The following is a 17,110-nucleotide window of genomic DNA, read 5'->3' on the forward strand; positions in this document are numbered from 1 at the left end:
ATAGCAAAGTCAGGATATAATATTCTGAAAGAATAAGGAAACAGTAATACCTAGGTTAATACTGGGTACCAGACATTATTGCTCAATGCTATCAAAAAGCTGCATCTTCAGATTCTTTATTGAAACATATTACATTACTTAAATTGTCATGACAAAGACAAAACTGTTCAATTTCAGATTTTTCTAGCACCTCAGTTTTCATGAAATTGCAGAGTTTTTTTTTTCTAATAGAAGTATAATTTATTTGCTGATTAAATTCCAATAAAGAAGTTGTTCAGTCCTGATTTTTTTTTAAAACACGTCTAGGAGTGTAAGTTCTAAGGACTGACTGGAGCATCCTCCTTTGTTCCCACTCACATCCTGGACTAGAAGATGGGGATTTGACTGGTTTGTTTATCTGACTATTTAATCATAAACCACTGAATAAACAATGTTCATCATAAGTAATGGCTGCATGTAATGTTAAACTCTGCATGCTTCAATAGAGCTGAGTTTAATATGAACTGTTGTAAAATTGCAAGGGTATCTCATTTGCTGCTCAATTTTCACAATTTTTTTTTCAAAACCATCATTGCTAATTGCTAATTTGTGTGAAGTCTTTAAAGTCAACTCTCCATTATTCATAGGTAGATTATCCAGACTGTGCATTAATCAGAAATGGATATAGAAATGCTTGGTGTGCTCACATAGAGACCGTACCTGCAAAGACCAAGCCATTTGACTATTGAGCATGCTTCAGACTGTAGACACACACCACCTGTGTCCACACCAGCCCCTAAGTCATTCCTGATGGGTGGAGCGAGGTATTTCCACAAATCTGGCTTCTGGGACTCACTTTATGAAACCACAGCTCAGACTAGAACTCCTCGTGAGGAGCCATGAACTACCAGGGCTCTGGTCTGAAGCCTGTCCCCAGATGGGCCTGAATTCAGTTTGGTATTAACAGGTTTTACCTGTGGATGAAGAACGAACAGAGGTGTTTTGTGGAATTCAGATTAAAGTGCCTATGAAGAGTCAGCTGGATCCCAGCAGGGCTTATTAAGGCTTATTAGCTTGGGTTAATTTACTATTTCCTATTAAAAGAAAAGAAAAAAAAAAAAAAAAGAAGTGCTTTCAGTTATGAAAAAAAAAAAAGCCAAAAGGCAGACCAGCCAGAGCAGTATCTCCAGCAGTTCAGGGCTGTCACCTCACGCTACCCAGTTCCTCCACACACTGTTGGCCCCATCGTTCCCGGCCACCACCATCCTCACAAAGCTCCCTCCTGCTCTTACCCCCGGCCCCTCACAGCCCCTCAACCCGTCCTTCCCTCACACCGACCCCCGGCCGCCCACCCTGCCCTAAGTTGTCCTACCCCCCCCGTCCGTCCCTCACAGCCAGCCCCGCGGCCTGCCCGTCCCGTCCCCTCTCCTCCCCTCCGGCGGGGTGGGCGCCGCGGGGCCGCGCCGAGCTTCCGCCCGGGGAGCGGGGCAGGGCGGAGACAGCGGCCGCCGAGGCGGGCAGGCTGCGCGGTTAAGATGGCGGCTCCCCTGGCTGGGCAGGCGAGGGCTGCGCTGCGGGACCTGGCTGTGAGATCCGCCCGCCTGCGGGGCAGCTTCCCGGTGAGTGAGCCCGGCGCCGGCCGCCGCGGCCCCGGGCGCTGAGGGAGGGCAGCGGGCCCGCGCACCTGGCGCGCTGGAGAGAGGAGCCGCTCCTCAGGAGCCCCCCGCTCCCCGTCCCCTTTCCCCGACTGCCGGTGGGGCGCTCCCCTCGCAACCTCCCGCTGGAGCCAAGTGGAGGGGGACCTCTCGCTTTCCGCCTCGGCGGAGCTCGGGCCGCCGCTCAGGTTTCCTCGCCGGGAGGATGCCTTCAGCCCGGCCGTGCTCTTGGCGGGCGGGCCTCGCTCCATCGAGCCCAGCTCCTCGCGGGGCCGGGGCAAAGGTCTGGTAACAGCGCTCGGCCGGGCCAGGGCTGCACCCCCCACAGGTGCAGGGTCACCAGCTCTGAAAACATCCCAGCCCCTAAAACTAAAGCTACTTTGAATTTTTCCAGTAGCAGAAGTAGGTGGCCCTGCACGTGAGGCGGTATCATTTATGGAAACCTGTTTCGGGTCTTGGCGGCGGGTTGGCTTTGCGCTGGTGGCTGAGGTGAGGCTGGACTCCTGGAAAGGCTGGTGGTTGCCCTGGGTTCCCCAGGGGTCTTGGCTCCCCAAAGTGTGGTGGGGAAGAATGAATGGGCCACCATGAAGGGTTCACATTCAGGAGCTCTCCTGAGGTGTAGCGGGAGTTCTTTAGTCACCTTGACAGCAGCCCTGCTGAGGTAAAATGAGATATGTACATTTTAGACAGCTCTGGTGCCTTTGGCAACCAGCCTCTTTATTTTGTCCTTTTATCAGATCAGCAGCTGTACGAGAATCTACTTTGGTCTGCGCTTCTGAGCATAAGTATTTTCCCAGAAGCGAAAGTTTCTGCAGTGAATAAAGTGTGTTTTGGCCAGTTCTGCTCCGCAGGTGCTGGCACTGCCGGTGTGTGGCTGCATGGGACAGCCATCGGATAAATGATGGTGCTGAACCCAACTTGCACTGTACATCTACTTCTGTTTGGTTTATCTTTTAACCTGAAGGAAGTTAGCTAGCTCAGTTTGAAGTATTTGGTGCCCAACTTTGCCTTTTTTAATGGCAGGCATGCTGTTCGGCAGTTCTGTGCAATTCATTCATTCGGGGTCTGTCAATTTCACGTGTGTGTGTATATATACACACACAGACAAGGAGAGTGTATATATACATACGCATAATTGTGTATATACAAATATTTATCTGTGTGTACATACATGTGGATTTCAACCTAGTTTTGTTGCTGAGCAATCCTGCCAGTCCTAGCAGTGTTTGGCGTGTATGCGTTGTATGGGTGAAGACTCGTTCCTGCCATGATGGCTTATGTGACTCTGATCCTACAATAAGGAGCTCAGAGGTAACCTCCCTGGTTTTCTCTGTGTCCCTACTCTTCTTGCAGGGCTCTGATATGGAGGGCTTTTGTAGGGCTTGAGTATGGAGCATTGTCTGGACAGAGTCATCTCAAAAGGAGGTGAAGGAAGTGTTTTGGTTGAGCTCGGTTTCAAGCCCTGTCTGTCTGGTGCTGCAGTGGGGATTTGAGGGAGAAGTGGAAATTAGGAGTTTGTGGTCAGTTTTGTCATCTCTCAAAGCGTGGAGTGATCCTGTAAAGTTACGCCGCGGAAATCACTGGATATCAACTCAGATTTGCAGGAGTATTCTTGGGATATTAAGGTGGCTAACTTTTTTAAAAAAACTTTATCGTTCTTTGTGTTTTACTTATGAAATGGAGATATTGAACTTGTATTATAAATCACATTATATTATTCTGTTTCTGAACTCTGACAGATATTGAGAGCATCTCCCAAGATCTGTGCTTTCCGAGTAGACTATTTTCAAGAACCACATCAATACTGTATAACAACAAATGAAATTCTTAATTTCAAAGGAAAACACTCTCCTGTGGAAAGGTCTTCATTTTTGCTACACTACATTATATAATTCCTATCTAAATAATATCTTAATCTCCCACTGTCTCAGACTTTAAACTACGGGTAAGTTCATCAGTCAGACTCTGGATTTCTGTGCTACAAAGTAGGATAATGCATCTGAGAGTAACTCTTTCCTTGAAAAAGTTTTTCTCAGTTGTGTCTTTCACTGAGCTCAGACCAGAAGTTACACTGTTACTTTTATTTATTTATTTATTTGCCATAAGCCAGCAAACCCCTTCCTCTTCTCAAAGCCTATCTCATTGTTGCTTTCACAGATAAGGGTCTTTCATATGGTAAAGGGTATAATTAAGAAAGATGAGTCTAAACTTTGTTGTTTTGGTAACCCTTTGTGCATAGGTACTTTCCGAGTTTTAAAATTTTTCCTCATAAGCTTCATGACTTAATATTGAAGTGGTGCTTGTAGGCTTTGTATGTGTTACAAAATTTCTTATTATTTCAAAACTGTTGATGTTGTCCATAGCTGTGTTGAAACAAGCTTTTTGAGAAGTCTGGGTGTATGCTGTCATTATAATTTACACACAGACATTTTTCTGTGTAATTTCTTTTTAGGGGTGGACTAAATGGTACTTGATCATATCACATGAAAATATTTTGTCATCCTTCTGCTTTCCCTTTGGCTCTTTACCTTCTTATAACTGTTAAACATTTTTTACTTCTTATATTCTTGATAGATACAGTTCTTTGTGCTTTTGGAGTTTAATTCTGACTGAGTGTTTCAAGAAGTTAAAAGATAGATTTCAGTTGTCTGCAGTGCATGTGGACAAGTGCATTTAGACCTGCTCTTACTGGAGCAATATTTGTAGAGAACTGTGACAAACGCTCCAGGGACCACTCGGCAGCAGAATTCAATCTTGTTGGCTAGCAACAAATAGGCTCCATTGAAGGCTGTTTATTTGAATGGGAGTTGGATTGGGCCCTTTGGGAGAATGCTGTGTTTTCAAAATAGATTCAGATGCAGTGGATTTCAGTGATGAATATAAATAAGGAACAATTAAATCAGAATTATATAAAAAAAATGCTTAAGGTAACTCTCCAGTATTCTAATACAGTGAGCAGATTGGCTGGTGCATTATGCAGCCCTATCCTAGCCTTCAGAATGGTTCTCAGTCCAAACATCTCCAAATTTCACACATGTTGAAAATATTACAAAAAAAAAAAAAAGGTGGGAAATGAGATTAAGCAATATTCCTGATATAAAATCTGCTGAATTATATATATGTTAAAAATAGGGAACTGTACAAGGTTGCTGTCTGCAAATGCTTTCAATTCCTAGACTTGAATACCTATATAGCCTCCTTAATGCTGAACAGCGAAAGTTCTGTCTTTGTTAAGAAACTATCAGCTGTGAGTTTAATGATCTTCCATGCAACAGAAAACATTCCTGGAAATAACTTTCGATTCATGACTTCAGAAGCTACTTCAATGCCAAATTCTTACTTTTTTCTTGGCTTTGTTAAGTTTTTGAAAGTTTCTTGAAGGTCCTGACTGATTCCCTACTTGGCTTTACCTGGTTGATAGTTTTGCTATAACTTTTAAGGTTTTATGTTTAGAGGCAGGAAATACATGAGCCTACAGACTTTCACAAACAGTTTTTTCAGTAAGTACCTAAACTAAATGACTGGAAAGCCCTCTTCAAACTCCAGACAAAACTGAAATGCCAAAGTGGAGCAAATGTTTGGCCTACTCCTCCCTGGCAGTTCCATTAAACACACGGTTATTGACTCCTTTGAGATGAAAGAAGGGAGTGAGAACATAAATATAATCTTAGACTGTGATTTTTTAAAAAATTATTTTGTCAGGTAGTTTTATACTGGTAGAACTTCTGCCTTGGGAGCAATCTGGCTCTGCCACAAATATTCACAGCTTTGTCTTGAAGTAGAGAAGCTGCACTTTGCAGCATTTACTTACCTCTTGTACCTGATGTAGGTGTAATCAAGGGATAAAGCTAATTAAATAAGAAGAGACAGCCTTCATGAATATGACATTATGTTAAGAATTAGCTGGGACACCTGCAGTCTTAAATCTGACTATGGATAAGTAAACCCTTCCTCCCTGCACTCCATCTGAACTCCCAACCAGTTTACCCAAAGAGGCTGCTTACCTTGCTTGGGCATATTTTGCATTGATTAAAGTTTTTACTATAAAAGCAAGTGTTTTTCATTGATCTGCCTCCTGAGGCACTAGATAAAGTGTTAATAGACAAACTCTCTGTTTTCTTTACAGGTATCTGAGTGATTGTTTGTTTCCTTATGTTTTTCTCTGGAATATTGTCAGTGCGTGGCAATTTATTTTTATTTAATTTTTTTTCAAACTTTTGTTTGATCTTTCTGGCTGATGTCTGCCAACAATGATACTATAAAGAATTCATGAAGATGTTGAGCTTCTTATGGGAATACAGAAATGTGAGATGAGTGTTTAGAAGCACTTGGGGTTTGGTTGTTTCTTAGATCATCTCTCCACTGTATTTTCCCCATCTCTTGTTTGAAAGGTTCATTTTCAGCAAAAATTGGAAATGTATTCATTTAGTGCTTAGAGATATGTTTCTCCCACTCACAGTTTGGGAACTCACTGGCAGGTATAGTTCCAGGATTGCTTAACGTTATTTTTTTTGTTGCTGTTGACCACACCTGTAGCAAGTGGCTCAGCTGATTATTGCCTCAGGCAGTCCAATCTTCCTGTACATGTTTGAGACTAAAATCTGCAGTTCTGAGCATATACCCTAAGGATTTTGTCCAGAAAATTCCGTTCTTTAATACCCTCTGCTGAAAAAACCAATTTCTAGCCATCTGTGAGCCAGTTAGCTGATGGTCATCTCTTTCCCCGCATCCATAGGCACGGGACAGAGAAATCATGTTATCTGTGCAACTGATTATGACAGTAACTTTGGAACTTGTAATTAAACATTGATCCATAATTAATATCTGGCTATTGATCTTATTTTAACTAGATAACACAGCAGGAGTAGGCATGAAACTAAGAGAGGTTAAGAATGACTATTGTGAAAAATTACAGAATAGTGGAGGTGTGCTGTGCTGTTGAAGTCTGTTGTGTCAATGATAGTTAAATCAGATTCTAAACTGTACGCTGAAGCCCTCGTTTAATGTGCTCATGGAAATAAGAATCCAAGATTGGTGGAGTTTCCATAGTGATATTTTTTTGTTTGTGACATTATGCTGATGGTGATGTTTTTATAAAATTGGTGGCTAAATGTTGACTCTGAAGGAGTAGAAAAATAGCAAGTATTGACAATTATTTGTTGGAACACTTTTTAAATTTCTCAGTTAAAATCTTACACTGATAGCACAAAATATATTCAGTAAATAAAAGTTTTTGAGTTTCACTTTTTCTAGTTTGTTAGTTTGTTTAAAGTTGCTGGTTTGTTGAGCAGATTTAGCCATGAGCTTTTTTTCTTCTTGATCTCTGCTTGCTCACAGGTTTTCTAAACTACCAGAGTCTGTATCCCAAAATTGACTTAGGTTTTGGTTTATTTCTCTGGTGATCTGATAGCATATAAGCTTAGAATCCAAAATAATAAAACTGTAGGCACTGTCCCTATTGGGCATGAATGTGGGATGGGCTGTGTCACTCAAAGACTGTTTTAAGAAAAACACTTTTAAAATATTTTGTGAGTGATAAATTATTATTCTTTTGTGTTTATTTACCTTGCACATTGGTAGTACTTGGTGGCTGATCAATTTTAGTCCACTGTGTTTGTCTTTAATTTGTGCAGTAGCACTTTATTGATTGGCCCTAGAGAGCAAAGTAGTTTAAATTTGCCTCTATCATTTGTATCTTTGTATAATTAATGATTTGAATTTTACTTTGGTGCTTTTCATAATAAAAAGGTATAGATTCGTGTTGTTTACAACTGAAGGACCAAAGGTTACATGTGGGTCCTTATCAGCTAAATTAGTTTGTACAAGAGGCATTATAAACATTGCAACTTTGCAGTGTGCTTTCTGCATTTGTAGAGTGAACATGTGACTCTTTATATAAAATGCCTTGGCATTTTAAGTTAATAAATTTGATGGTTTGTCTTATGGAAGGTGGAACAGACAAAATACCTTCAGGATTGAGTGGGCAGTAATTCAGTTTGGAACAAAAGGGTTATTATTATTTTTTTTTTTAACTACTAAACTGTAAATGGAAGAGTTTTATTTGTCTGAAAGTGGATAGGTATTTTGAGAGCATCAGTAGCAGCAACTTTAAACACCCATTCGTACAGTGTGCATTTAGAATACTTCTGGAGCAATAAGCAAGCTCATGGGAACAATAACTGGGAAAGATGAAAAATGGCAAGGTATTACAGGAGTAGATAGACTCTGAGGAATATAAGCAATGAGCAATAGTCTCAATTTGTGTCAGGAGGAGAGAGAATGGCTCTTACTGTAGCTACTTTACCTTTGGCATGCAACTCTTGTCCACTACAATTCTTTGCAAGATGTAGGAGTTTTGTAGGAATTGCCAGGAATGGAGAATTAAGGGAGACTTTTGATCGTGTTAGGTAGGTTTGTCTGCTTATCCAAGACTTTTGACTAGAAAATAGGAAGCTCCAAATTTAAAAACAGACAGAAATTACTAGTGGGATATTTTATCCTTCTTTGAGAGATTCCTCTGAGGGATCCATGGACAAAAGAATAGTTTAATTTGGGATCTGCTAATTTAGTGGCAGCTAAAAAAAGCAGTTACTCCCTTGGGGGGAAGGAAAGAGTTGCTTGGTATATTGGTATAAAAGTGTCTGTGAAATTCCAGTTATGGGAAAAATTATATGTGTAAGTTATAACAATGATAGGTAAAGGTAAAAGATAGACCTTTCATCTATCATTTTGATAAAAAAATCTATTAAAACCAACAGAAACCTTTTTATTGTCAACAGATTATTTCCTTGGCTTTTTAAGGTCTGAAGATGGCACAAGAAATTTATTTTCCCTTAAATTTTCTAGCTTCAACTCTGCCCCGCCAAACACATTGGAGACAGTGAATCTATTTAATTGAATTCTCTCATGCAGAGTTTCAGACTGGATTTGTTTTTCAGTTAAAGGACTCGGATTCAAATAGTCTAAAGTAATGCCATAAATTTTGGGAATAGAGGAGCCAATGTTTAGAGCTTTTTAAAACATGATATAAAACGTTATGTGAAAGAGTGGCTGAAATGTGTGGAACTCCATCTAGGGAGGGGTGGTGACCCAGCCTGTGGGTCAGGATTAATGGGCAGAACAATGTTATTAACAGTGTTATTGTATGTGTCTGCTGCAGGCCCCTTCATCAGCAAGGATCAGATGAAGCTTCAGACAACTGGAGGAAGTGTCATTTTAGCAGGCCCTGGTCCTCATGGGGGGACTTCATTTGCTCCAGTATCTGCTGGAGTGACAGTGCAGCAGGGCACAAGTAATCAAGTAATCCAGGAGGTTTCTGGAGAGCCTTGATAACAACTTCCTAGTGCAGATGACTGAGGAGCCGACAACAGGAGACACTACTGGACCTCATGCGTGCAAACAAGGAAGAACTGGTTGGGGATGGGAAGATCAGGACAGCCTGGATTTATAAAGGGGAAATGCTTGGCTAAATACTTCTCTGGTGAGGTGATGGGAGAGTTGAGGGAAGAGCAGTGGATGATGTTTATTTTGATGGATACAGTATAGGTTGTAATAAGGTACTAGGAATGAGGCTGGGAATATTCCCAGTTTCCTTAGTCAGTGAAATAATGCCATCATCCTTTGGGCTTGGAAGTGCTCGGGAGTTTCTGATGCTGGGGAGCTGGCCCTTCTCACCTCATGCAGGAGGTTGGTCGGGGTGTTTCTGGCTGGTGCTGGGTTGGGTTTCTGCCAGTGGCTGAATGCTTTGTTCATTACTTTGCTGTCTCTTATGAGCTTTTTAGGTTGGCATTAGCTTTGCTGGTGACCTCTGTTGCTTAGTCCCTGATTAACGTTACCACTGGTGGGTCGGCAGTGTTTTTAGAGAGCTACTCTGTGAACGTGCTTCTGATGAAGGATTGCTCTCCCTGATTCCCTTTGCTTGCTGATTAGCTTTTATTGTACACCCACCTTCCATGCTTCTGTAAGTCTCAATCATTCCAAATGGCCGAGCACATGCCGTGAATGTGCCCGCGTTTCTAGGAAGCAAGAAATCAGAGATTGCTTTGTTTTAGGGATGAGTTGAAATAGTTTTTCATTTACCTGGAAAGTTTGATCGGTGGTGTTAGAAATGTAGAAATCTGCTTTAAGGTCGGAGCCTTTGATGATGAAGAGGTGATGCCGCTCATAGTGTCCTAGGATTGCTTTGAGATTTCAGAGTGGCAGCAGGGTGAATTTCCAGTATGAATAATGGAGAAATATTAATAAAGAAATGACCTGTAAAGGAAGGGGAAATGTTCATAACTTCTGGCTTCCTATTAAAAATGTATTTTCATCAGTTATTTCTGTGGCAGTTTCTGGTCTCTCCCCAGCTCTGCCCAAGCAGCCAAAAGACTGTCTTCCTCTTGTATGAGTTTGCTTTATCTCAGTCGAAGTCAAATTTATTAACAGTAATATTTAGTAACAGTAAGTCGGTTTTATTAACAGTAAAAGATGGGAAGCAGTCAGATTTAAACAAAAATTGTGTACCAGTCATTTTTTTGGTGCTTCCAGAACAGAAAAGTTTACAGTCCATTCTGCACTAGTTTGGTCAACCAGCTCTCACTTTGGCATGCGGTAGAACTACTTCTGTAGATACTTTACTATATTTCTTTATCTACTGGTGTGGGCATTTGCTTAGTGCTCAAAGCCATAATCTTCTGTGATGACATTATTAGGTAGCATGGAAATTATCATGATTTGACTTCAAGTATTAAAGAGCTGGGATAAAAAACTGATTATGTTTCATATTTGCTTCTCTGTGATGAGAAACGGAGCTCAAATTGTCTAAATTGGCATTTTATTGTTGCTTTTCTTAAAATATCAGTGCCTCCTAACAGTTGAAGAAGTATTCTTCCAGGGCATAGTAGGCGTGAAAAGCTTCTTTGGTAGACATGATTACTTGAGTCAGGAATTCAGAAACATTTCTGATCAAGCCATTGACCGTGCTCTGAGTTTCCTAACGATTCAGGAAGCTTAATTAGGATGAAGTGTACAAAATATTGATAGTGAGGATACTCTGAAAAGCATACTCTTTATATCTCATTGTTGGTGGTAAAATAGTTATAGAATTATTTTTTCCTGGCTATATTTAATAGTTGAAGCATTTATTCACAGTTGCATAAAAGTATAATTTAAATCTTGTAAAAAAATTAGGAATGCAAAACACTTCATAAGATGAGAGCAAAAATATTAAATTTCCCCTCAAGATATTTAAAATAAAAGAATATTTCTGATTTAGGTGGAGAAGATAGCTCATTTCACTTTTTGAATAGGTGGTGTGTATCACTAGCAATCGTCTTTCATTTGCAAAGCAAGGGAAAGTATTACGGCATTTTCTGCAACTGATTATGTGGTTGTGTATGGTACTGAGTTTATTTTCATCAGATACTTCAAAGGCTTTACTTTTTAGGTCAGGAAAGTATGCTTTTCCTAAAGCTTTGAAGTTTTAAATAAGCAAAATGAACTTAATCTGAGTAAAATTAATTACTAATGCAAAGTGGTGGCTAGCACATCGACAAAAGCAGAAATTGAATCTGTGAATTCATATTCTTGTTTCCTTTACCCAAGCAAAAGCTCTGCAAATTGGTTCTAGAAGTATAAAACTTCTGTAGGCATGCTTGCTTCTTGGCCACATGTGGATGTACAGTAAGTATTCTAAATACTGTTTTATTCTGCTGAAGTTTGGTTAAAGAATGCAAGAAAAAAACATGTTTTGCATATATTTTCTGAAGTAAGTGGAGAGGGCACGTTCCCTACCTGGTGCAAAGCTGTTTGCCCCTTGGAGTGCAGGAGCAGCCCTGTGTTTGGGCAGGCTGCTTTGTTGTGTTGACATCCTGTTTGTTCTGTGATCTTAGGCATGTTTTCAAACCAGAAAGCTTTCATGGAATCTCATAGAGTAAGGAGCCTTCCACGTTTCAGCTGGGTTTTTCGTGAGTTGTTCGTGTTCACTGTTCAGATGGACTTTAGTGGGATTGGAGTATCCTCAGCCTTGCTCAATCAGCCTTTAAATGCTAAGCAGAAACATCAGAGAACGTGTCACCGTCAAAGGTGTGCTGTCACTTAATTCACAGCAATTTCTATTTTGGTGTTTGCATGTAAGTAGAAGCCTCGATATTCCCCTGGGTGGAGGTGCAGGATGCAGGGTGTCAGGGATTTGGCTCTGTCTTCCTTAATTTGGAGGTCAGTCTGTAGCAGCCTGACTGAAGCAACTGCTGATTGATAGGCTGGCAAAATAGGAGAAATGGAATTGTGAGGTCAAGGTCTTGCTGTCCAAGAGGATGTTCTTTCCACTGTCTCCTCTTTTACTTTTGAGTCCTCACAAAACCGTATCCACAGACACCCAGAAAGATCATGCAGGTAGTAGCTGCTAGGGTCTGCCTTGTAGTGCACAAGGATATGGGCTCAGATTCTGGTTTTCTGAGATAAGGAGAATAAGGATGATAGAAGGAGATCAAGTCTGACCCTGTGCATGTTCCTGGTAGTTTACAATGGAGCTTAGTGGGTGGGAGAGTGTATTTACAGAATAGCTGTCAAAATCCCTGTGTGTAAGCAAGCTGTAAATAAGTCTATAAAGTATAATCATTACTAGAGACTTTAAATCTGCAATGAGTGAAGGACTTCCTTCAAGTTCATTCTTGTCTCTGCTTCCTTGCATGAGAAGTAAACAGATGGATAAATCAGAAAGCTGAGTTTATAAATGTGATTTAAAGGCACATTGGAACAAAGTTGCATAGTTTCTTTTTTTCTTTTTTTTTCTGGAGCTAATGACCCAAATGAGTTCTGCAGAGTAGGAACATCACACCATGCTGCATCTTTTCCAGGGGAGTGCAGAGGTTAAGCTTGGGATCAATCAGTTTGCAATCAGACTGATTATAAAAGGACAAGAAGGAGTGCAAGGATAAAATCAAAAGAACACAGTAGGATAGAAAGGTGTAGAGACAGACATTTGGGAACCCTTGAAGTAAAAAGGTTTCTTGCAGTAGACAGCTGGCAGGGACAGTCAGGAGAACTGTTAAGAGAGGCATTAGGGTTTTGTTAAAATAGCAGTTCAGGGTTTTCAGCTCCACTTTCACCCGGAGTACATTTACTAAGAGACTGGCAAAGCTTAAATAGTCCTTACCATTTTATCTGCAATACTGTGAAATACCCAAGGCATAACTGAGATGCTTCTAAAACTTTGTTTTTCATGTGCATATCCTTATGACTTAGGTAAAAAGTTCCTGAATACTGTTACATTTTTATAATCAAATGTATATGGCTTTGTTAATCTTAAGTTTTAGAGTTGTCGATGAGTTTGGTGCTGTCTTCTGGAGTCCTCTTCTGTTTTTGTGGCATTTGTTAAAGCATAGCAAAATGATACTGTTTTGTGTTGGAACCACTGTGGTAAGATTTAGAAGGTGCATTTTAATGAAAGAGATAAATAAACCAATGAAAGCCTCAACACCATCCAACCACTTCAGAACTGATGGACACACTCCTGATGTTCCTCTTTCCTAGCCGAGAGATTCTGCCATTGAGAGAGACTGAATCAAAAAATAAAGAAGGACGTTGAAGTATTATGATATGTTTCCAAACAAAATATTGATTAATACATCATTACAGTTAAATGTCTTTTTTGTTTCTGTTTTTTTTTTCTTAGTGGCAAGGAGTGTTGGTTTAGAGGTGGAAGAGGTAAATCCTCATGAGTATTTTACATATATATTAATGAATTAATTTTGAGGTAAGGGGTAGTGAATGAAACGTTCAGTCCTCCCAGTCATGATGGTATTTGAGTTTTCGTCTTAAAAACCGTTTTTGTTTTTTTCTTAATGGCAAGGAATGTTGGTTTAGAGGTGGAAGAGGTAAATCCTCATGAGTATTTTACATATATATTAATGAATTAATTTTGAGGTAGGGTGTAGCGAATGAAATGGTCAGTCCTCCCAGTCATGATGGTATTTGAGTTTTCGTCTTAAAAACCTCAGATAGAGCCACGGAATATTCAGTTGCTGTGCAAAGTTGACAGCTGAGCTTGTAAGTGAGTTTTGGGAAGGTTCACCTGCTTCAGTAAGGAAATCAGGGGAGAGTGAGGGAGTTTGATTTATGACATTACTTTGGGTTTGAGTCCAGTAGGTTTATTTCTTTAAATCATTCACTTTTCTAGGTTAATTTTAACATTCAGGGTAGGCTGTTCAGGTTGAGGCTGAAACTGTTCTTTAACTAAATGGTTCCTGCAGGATCTGTTTTCGTCTTAAAAACCTCAGATAGAGCCACGGAATATTCAGTTGCTGTGCAAAGTTGACAGCTGAGCTTGTAAGTGAGTTTTGGGAAGGTTCACCTGCTTCAGTAAGGAAATCAGGGGAGAGTGAGGGAGTTTGATTTATGACATTACTTTGGGTTTGAGTCCAGTAGGTTTATTTCTTTAAATCATTCACTTTTCTAGGTTAATTTTAACATTCAGGGTAGGCTGTTCAGGTTGAGGCTGAGTTCTTTAACTAAATGGTTCCTGCAGGATCTTGCTACTTTGAACTGTCCTGTATTACACATAAAATATCAGACCTTCTTACTCTGGCTAAAAGCACACCTTCCTGCACTCTCTTGTGTCTGACTTTTTATGTTCTTCTTAAAAAGCAGAACCGTGGCTTATATGGCCATATCGTGTAGAGAGTATTTTATAGGTTTTTATTTGATATCAGTTGCTGTTTATTTCAACAATATTATTGAAATAAAACTCCTTTGGCAAGACCTGAAATCTGAAGGAGAAAGTAATATTGTTTCTCATTTAAATTGTGTATGAATAAATGATTAGAAATTGACAGATATTGCTTGCAGTGATTCTTTTCTTGAGTGAAAAAACAATTTCTATTTCCTTCTTAATTTAGGAACTTAAAATTCTTTAGAGATAAAAGGAGAAACTACATGCAGCCCCAACGCAAGCAAAGAAAAATTATGAGTTGAAAGTTTAGTAGCTGCTTTTGTTTTCAGGGCCAAGCTGCACTATACTAAATCTGCAGATGGACAATCTTTTACTGTCCTTCCTGTGGATAGGTTAGAATTTATTAGAAACAACAACAAAAATAGATGGTTGTGTGGAAAAAGCAATGTACTATATTCTTCAGGGCCCATAATCTTGAGTCCTTCAACCTCTGCCCTGGTGAGCTCCGTAGAGCTGGTCTGTCATCTCAGATATGGTTTCTCAAGCAGTCTCCACTTGTTAGAGCAGACGTATGGTAACATATGACAAATTCAGGTTTATAAAGTGCTGACACTTATATGCCAGGTGTGAACCTTCTCTCACCTGTGTCCAGGAGGGTCAGAATCCCAGGCTGTAAATTCCCACGCAAGTAGATGTGAAGTTTCCTGCTGCAGCAGTAGGTTTTTAGGTCTGTACAATTCGGAAAACTTGTGCCTTTTTCAGAGAGCTCATCCTGCAGATTAACTCGCTACCGGGCTTTTATTATTCCTGTAAATTGTGTACACTATGTTCTGGTTTAATTTGTTCTGAAACAATTCAGCCATACTTTATAATGCCTTATGAAACTCATCAGTACTGCCTGTATATCTGTCTAATAAGAATTCAGTAAATTAGCATAATCATTAAATAAATTCACATTCTGTTAGTAGTCAGTGACTGCCTGTTTCTCAACAGACAAGTGATGTCAACTGGCATTTATTAGTTTTTAGCATGCTTTGTTATCTACAGATAGGTAATCTGTAGTTTATATTCTTGCTTTATTGTGTTGCATTAGAATAACTGCTGCTGCCTTGCAATGGAAGAGAAGGTAGTTTCTCATAACCAAAAAGGATGAGAAGATAAATATACCTCCTTTAGCTTTTCAGTTAAAATAGCTTCCTTGTCTAAAATTGACATGTTACGAGTTCAAGAAAGCTCTTTCCTTTATTTCTTTGAAGTTTGTCACCATCTTGATGTTTCCTGCTGTGTTACGCTGTGATTCCTGCCTTCCTATCTCTGTTTTGCAGTGGCTCCTATTAAAAGAACCTTGCAACATGACAAGAGAAATTGGTTTTCCTTGAACTATATGAAAGTCTTCAGGGGAAGATTTAACTAAGCACTTGTTTTGATTGCATGAACTAGAATTAAAATGATGACACAAACACTTAATATAGTAATAAAAAAAAATAAAAATCCTCTGACTGTTTCAAACTGTAGACTTCTGAATCATAGCTCTTCTGGAGCGTTACTGTCCTCTACAGTGAGTCGCAGTGAATTTGTGTAATTGCTTCAGAAGGAAACATGTGGTTGAGTTGTTACCATGTAGTTTCACGTTGTCTTCCCCAGGCTCTGTTTGCAACAGGCAGCATCATCCAGTGTCTCTGCTACCCCGGGGTAAGGGCAGGCTGCTGGCAGAAGTGGGGGTCCTGTCCCCACCACGGCGTTGCTGGGGTGGCTCTTGCAGTGGCTCTTGTCTTCATCTGGTCCCCTGGTGGATTGGGTCACAGAGTCAAAGGAGCTTTCTGCTGGGTTAGCTCAGCTTCAGGCTTAGGACCATGAGGGAGGGCGAAGGAGTGAGCAGCTGGGAAGCTGTGGTTGCTGCTTGCCTCTGGGTCATCTGAAGTGGGAAACCACAGCCCTGTAGTAATGACTTCTTCCAGTACTTTGGCTTCTTGGTTTCTGTCAGAGAGGCTATACAGCTGTGTGAGGGTACGTCACAACATATAGGAACATGGTGGTGAAGTCTAAGCTGGCATCACCTTTGGTTGGAAGACTGCAGGGCTAACACAGCGGTAGTTTTTCTGGATTGCGGAAGCATAAGGGGAGCAGTTGGTCAATTGCTCAAGTGTGCTGCTCTTCTAACGTCACTAAGCTGCCTATGGATTGAGCTGATACACTTCTCCTTAAGTCTAAGCATGACTTAAAGGGTGGATTAGTGTTTTCAGAGGCTTCAGACTGCTCAATTTTGAATAAGCTCATTTGGGTAATTGAAAAACAACATTAAGGCAATGCTGAGCAAAGATTTTTCCAAAACAGGATTTAACTTTGGACTTTGCTATCAAGATTTGTTCGCTTAACATAATGGCTAGATTTTCAGAAAGTGGAGTTCTGAGCAGAAACAGTTGCCTGTTTCAGTCTTTTGAAAATTTTTAAAGTTTGCATACTTAAATAGAACTTTCACTTTCCAAGCTCTTGACCATCCCCTCAACTGTTTGTCTGAGTCTAATTTTTGTAAACAATTTAACAGAAGAAATCTTAATAATAACATTAACAGTGTTTATGCTCCTTTTATAACCAAGCCCCCAACTTTTCTATTTTTTTGTGGACGTGAAGAGAATCATTTGGTTATTTAACATAGACAATTGTTTCAGAGAGTTCATATAGCTGTTAGGAATAGTAATAATTACCCACCAGAACAGACTGCCTGACTTTAGTAAACAATGAAGTGGCATATTTCATAGTGGATTTTATTTTATTTGAAGTTGAGAGTTACATAAACCTTAACATTTGCAGTGACAGATTTCAC

At 40.1% G+C, this 17,110-nt stretch overlaps 1 protein-coding gene across 3 annotated transcripts in view; it reads left to right on the plus strand.

The window, feature by feature from the left end:
- Window positions 1–1,462: 1,462 nt before the first annotated feature.
- SUCLG2 (succinate-CoA ligase, GDP-forming, beta subunit) overlaps window positions 1,463–17,110 on the plus strand; it is a 139,153-nt gene continuing 123,505 nt past the window's right edge. Inside the window, exon 1 of one of the 3 annotated variants that reach the window (XM_014946839.1) lies at window positions 1,463–1,598. In XM_014946839.1, coding sequence (XP_014802325.1) covers window positions 1,515–1,598 — 84 coding nt within the window. In that variant the 5' untranslated portion in view covers window positions 1,463–1,514. Of the gene's footprint in view, window positions 1,599–8,975; window positions 9,115–9,137; window positions 9,321–17,110 lie in introns of those variants that run through there. The other 2 variants (XM_014946842.1, XM_014946840.1) reach the window with 2 other exon arrangements.

The sequence above is a fragment of the Calidris pugnax genome, unplaced genomic scaffold, assembly GCF_001431845.1.
Source record: "Calidris pugnax isolate Ruff unplaced genomic scaffold, ASM143184v1 scaffold81, whole genome shotgun sequence".
Classification (NCBI taxonomy): Eukaryota; Metazoa; Chordata; class Aves; order Charadriiformes; family Scolopacidae; genus Calidris; species Calidris pugnax.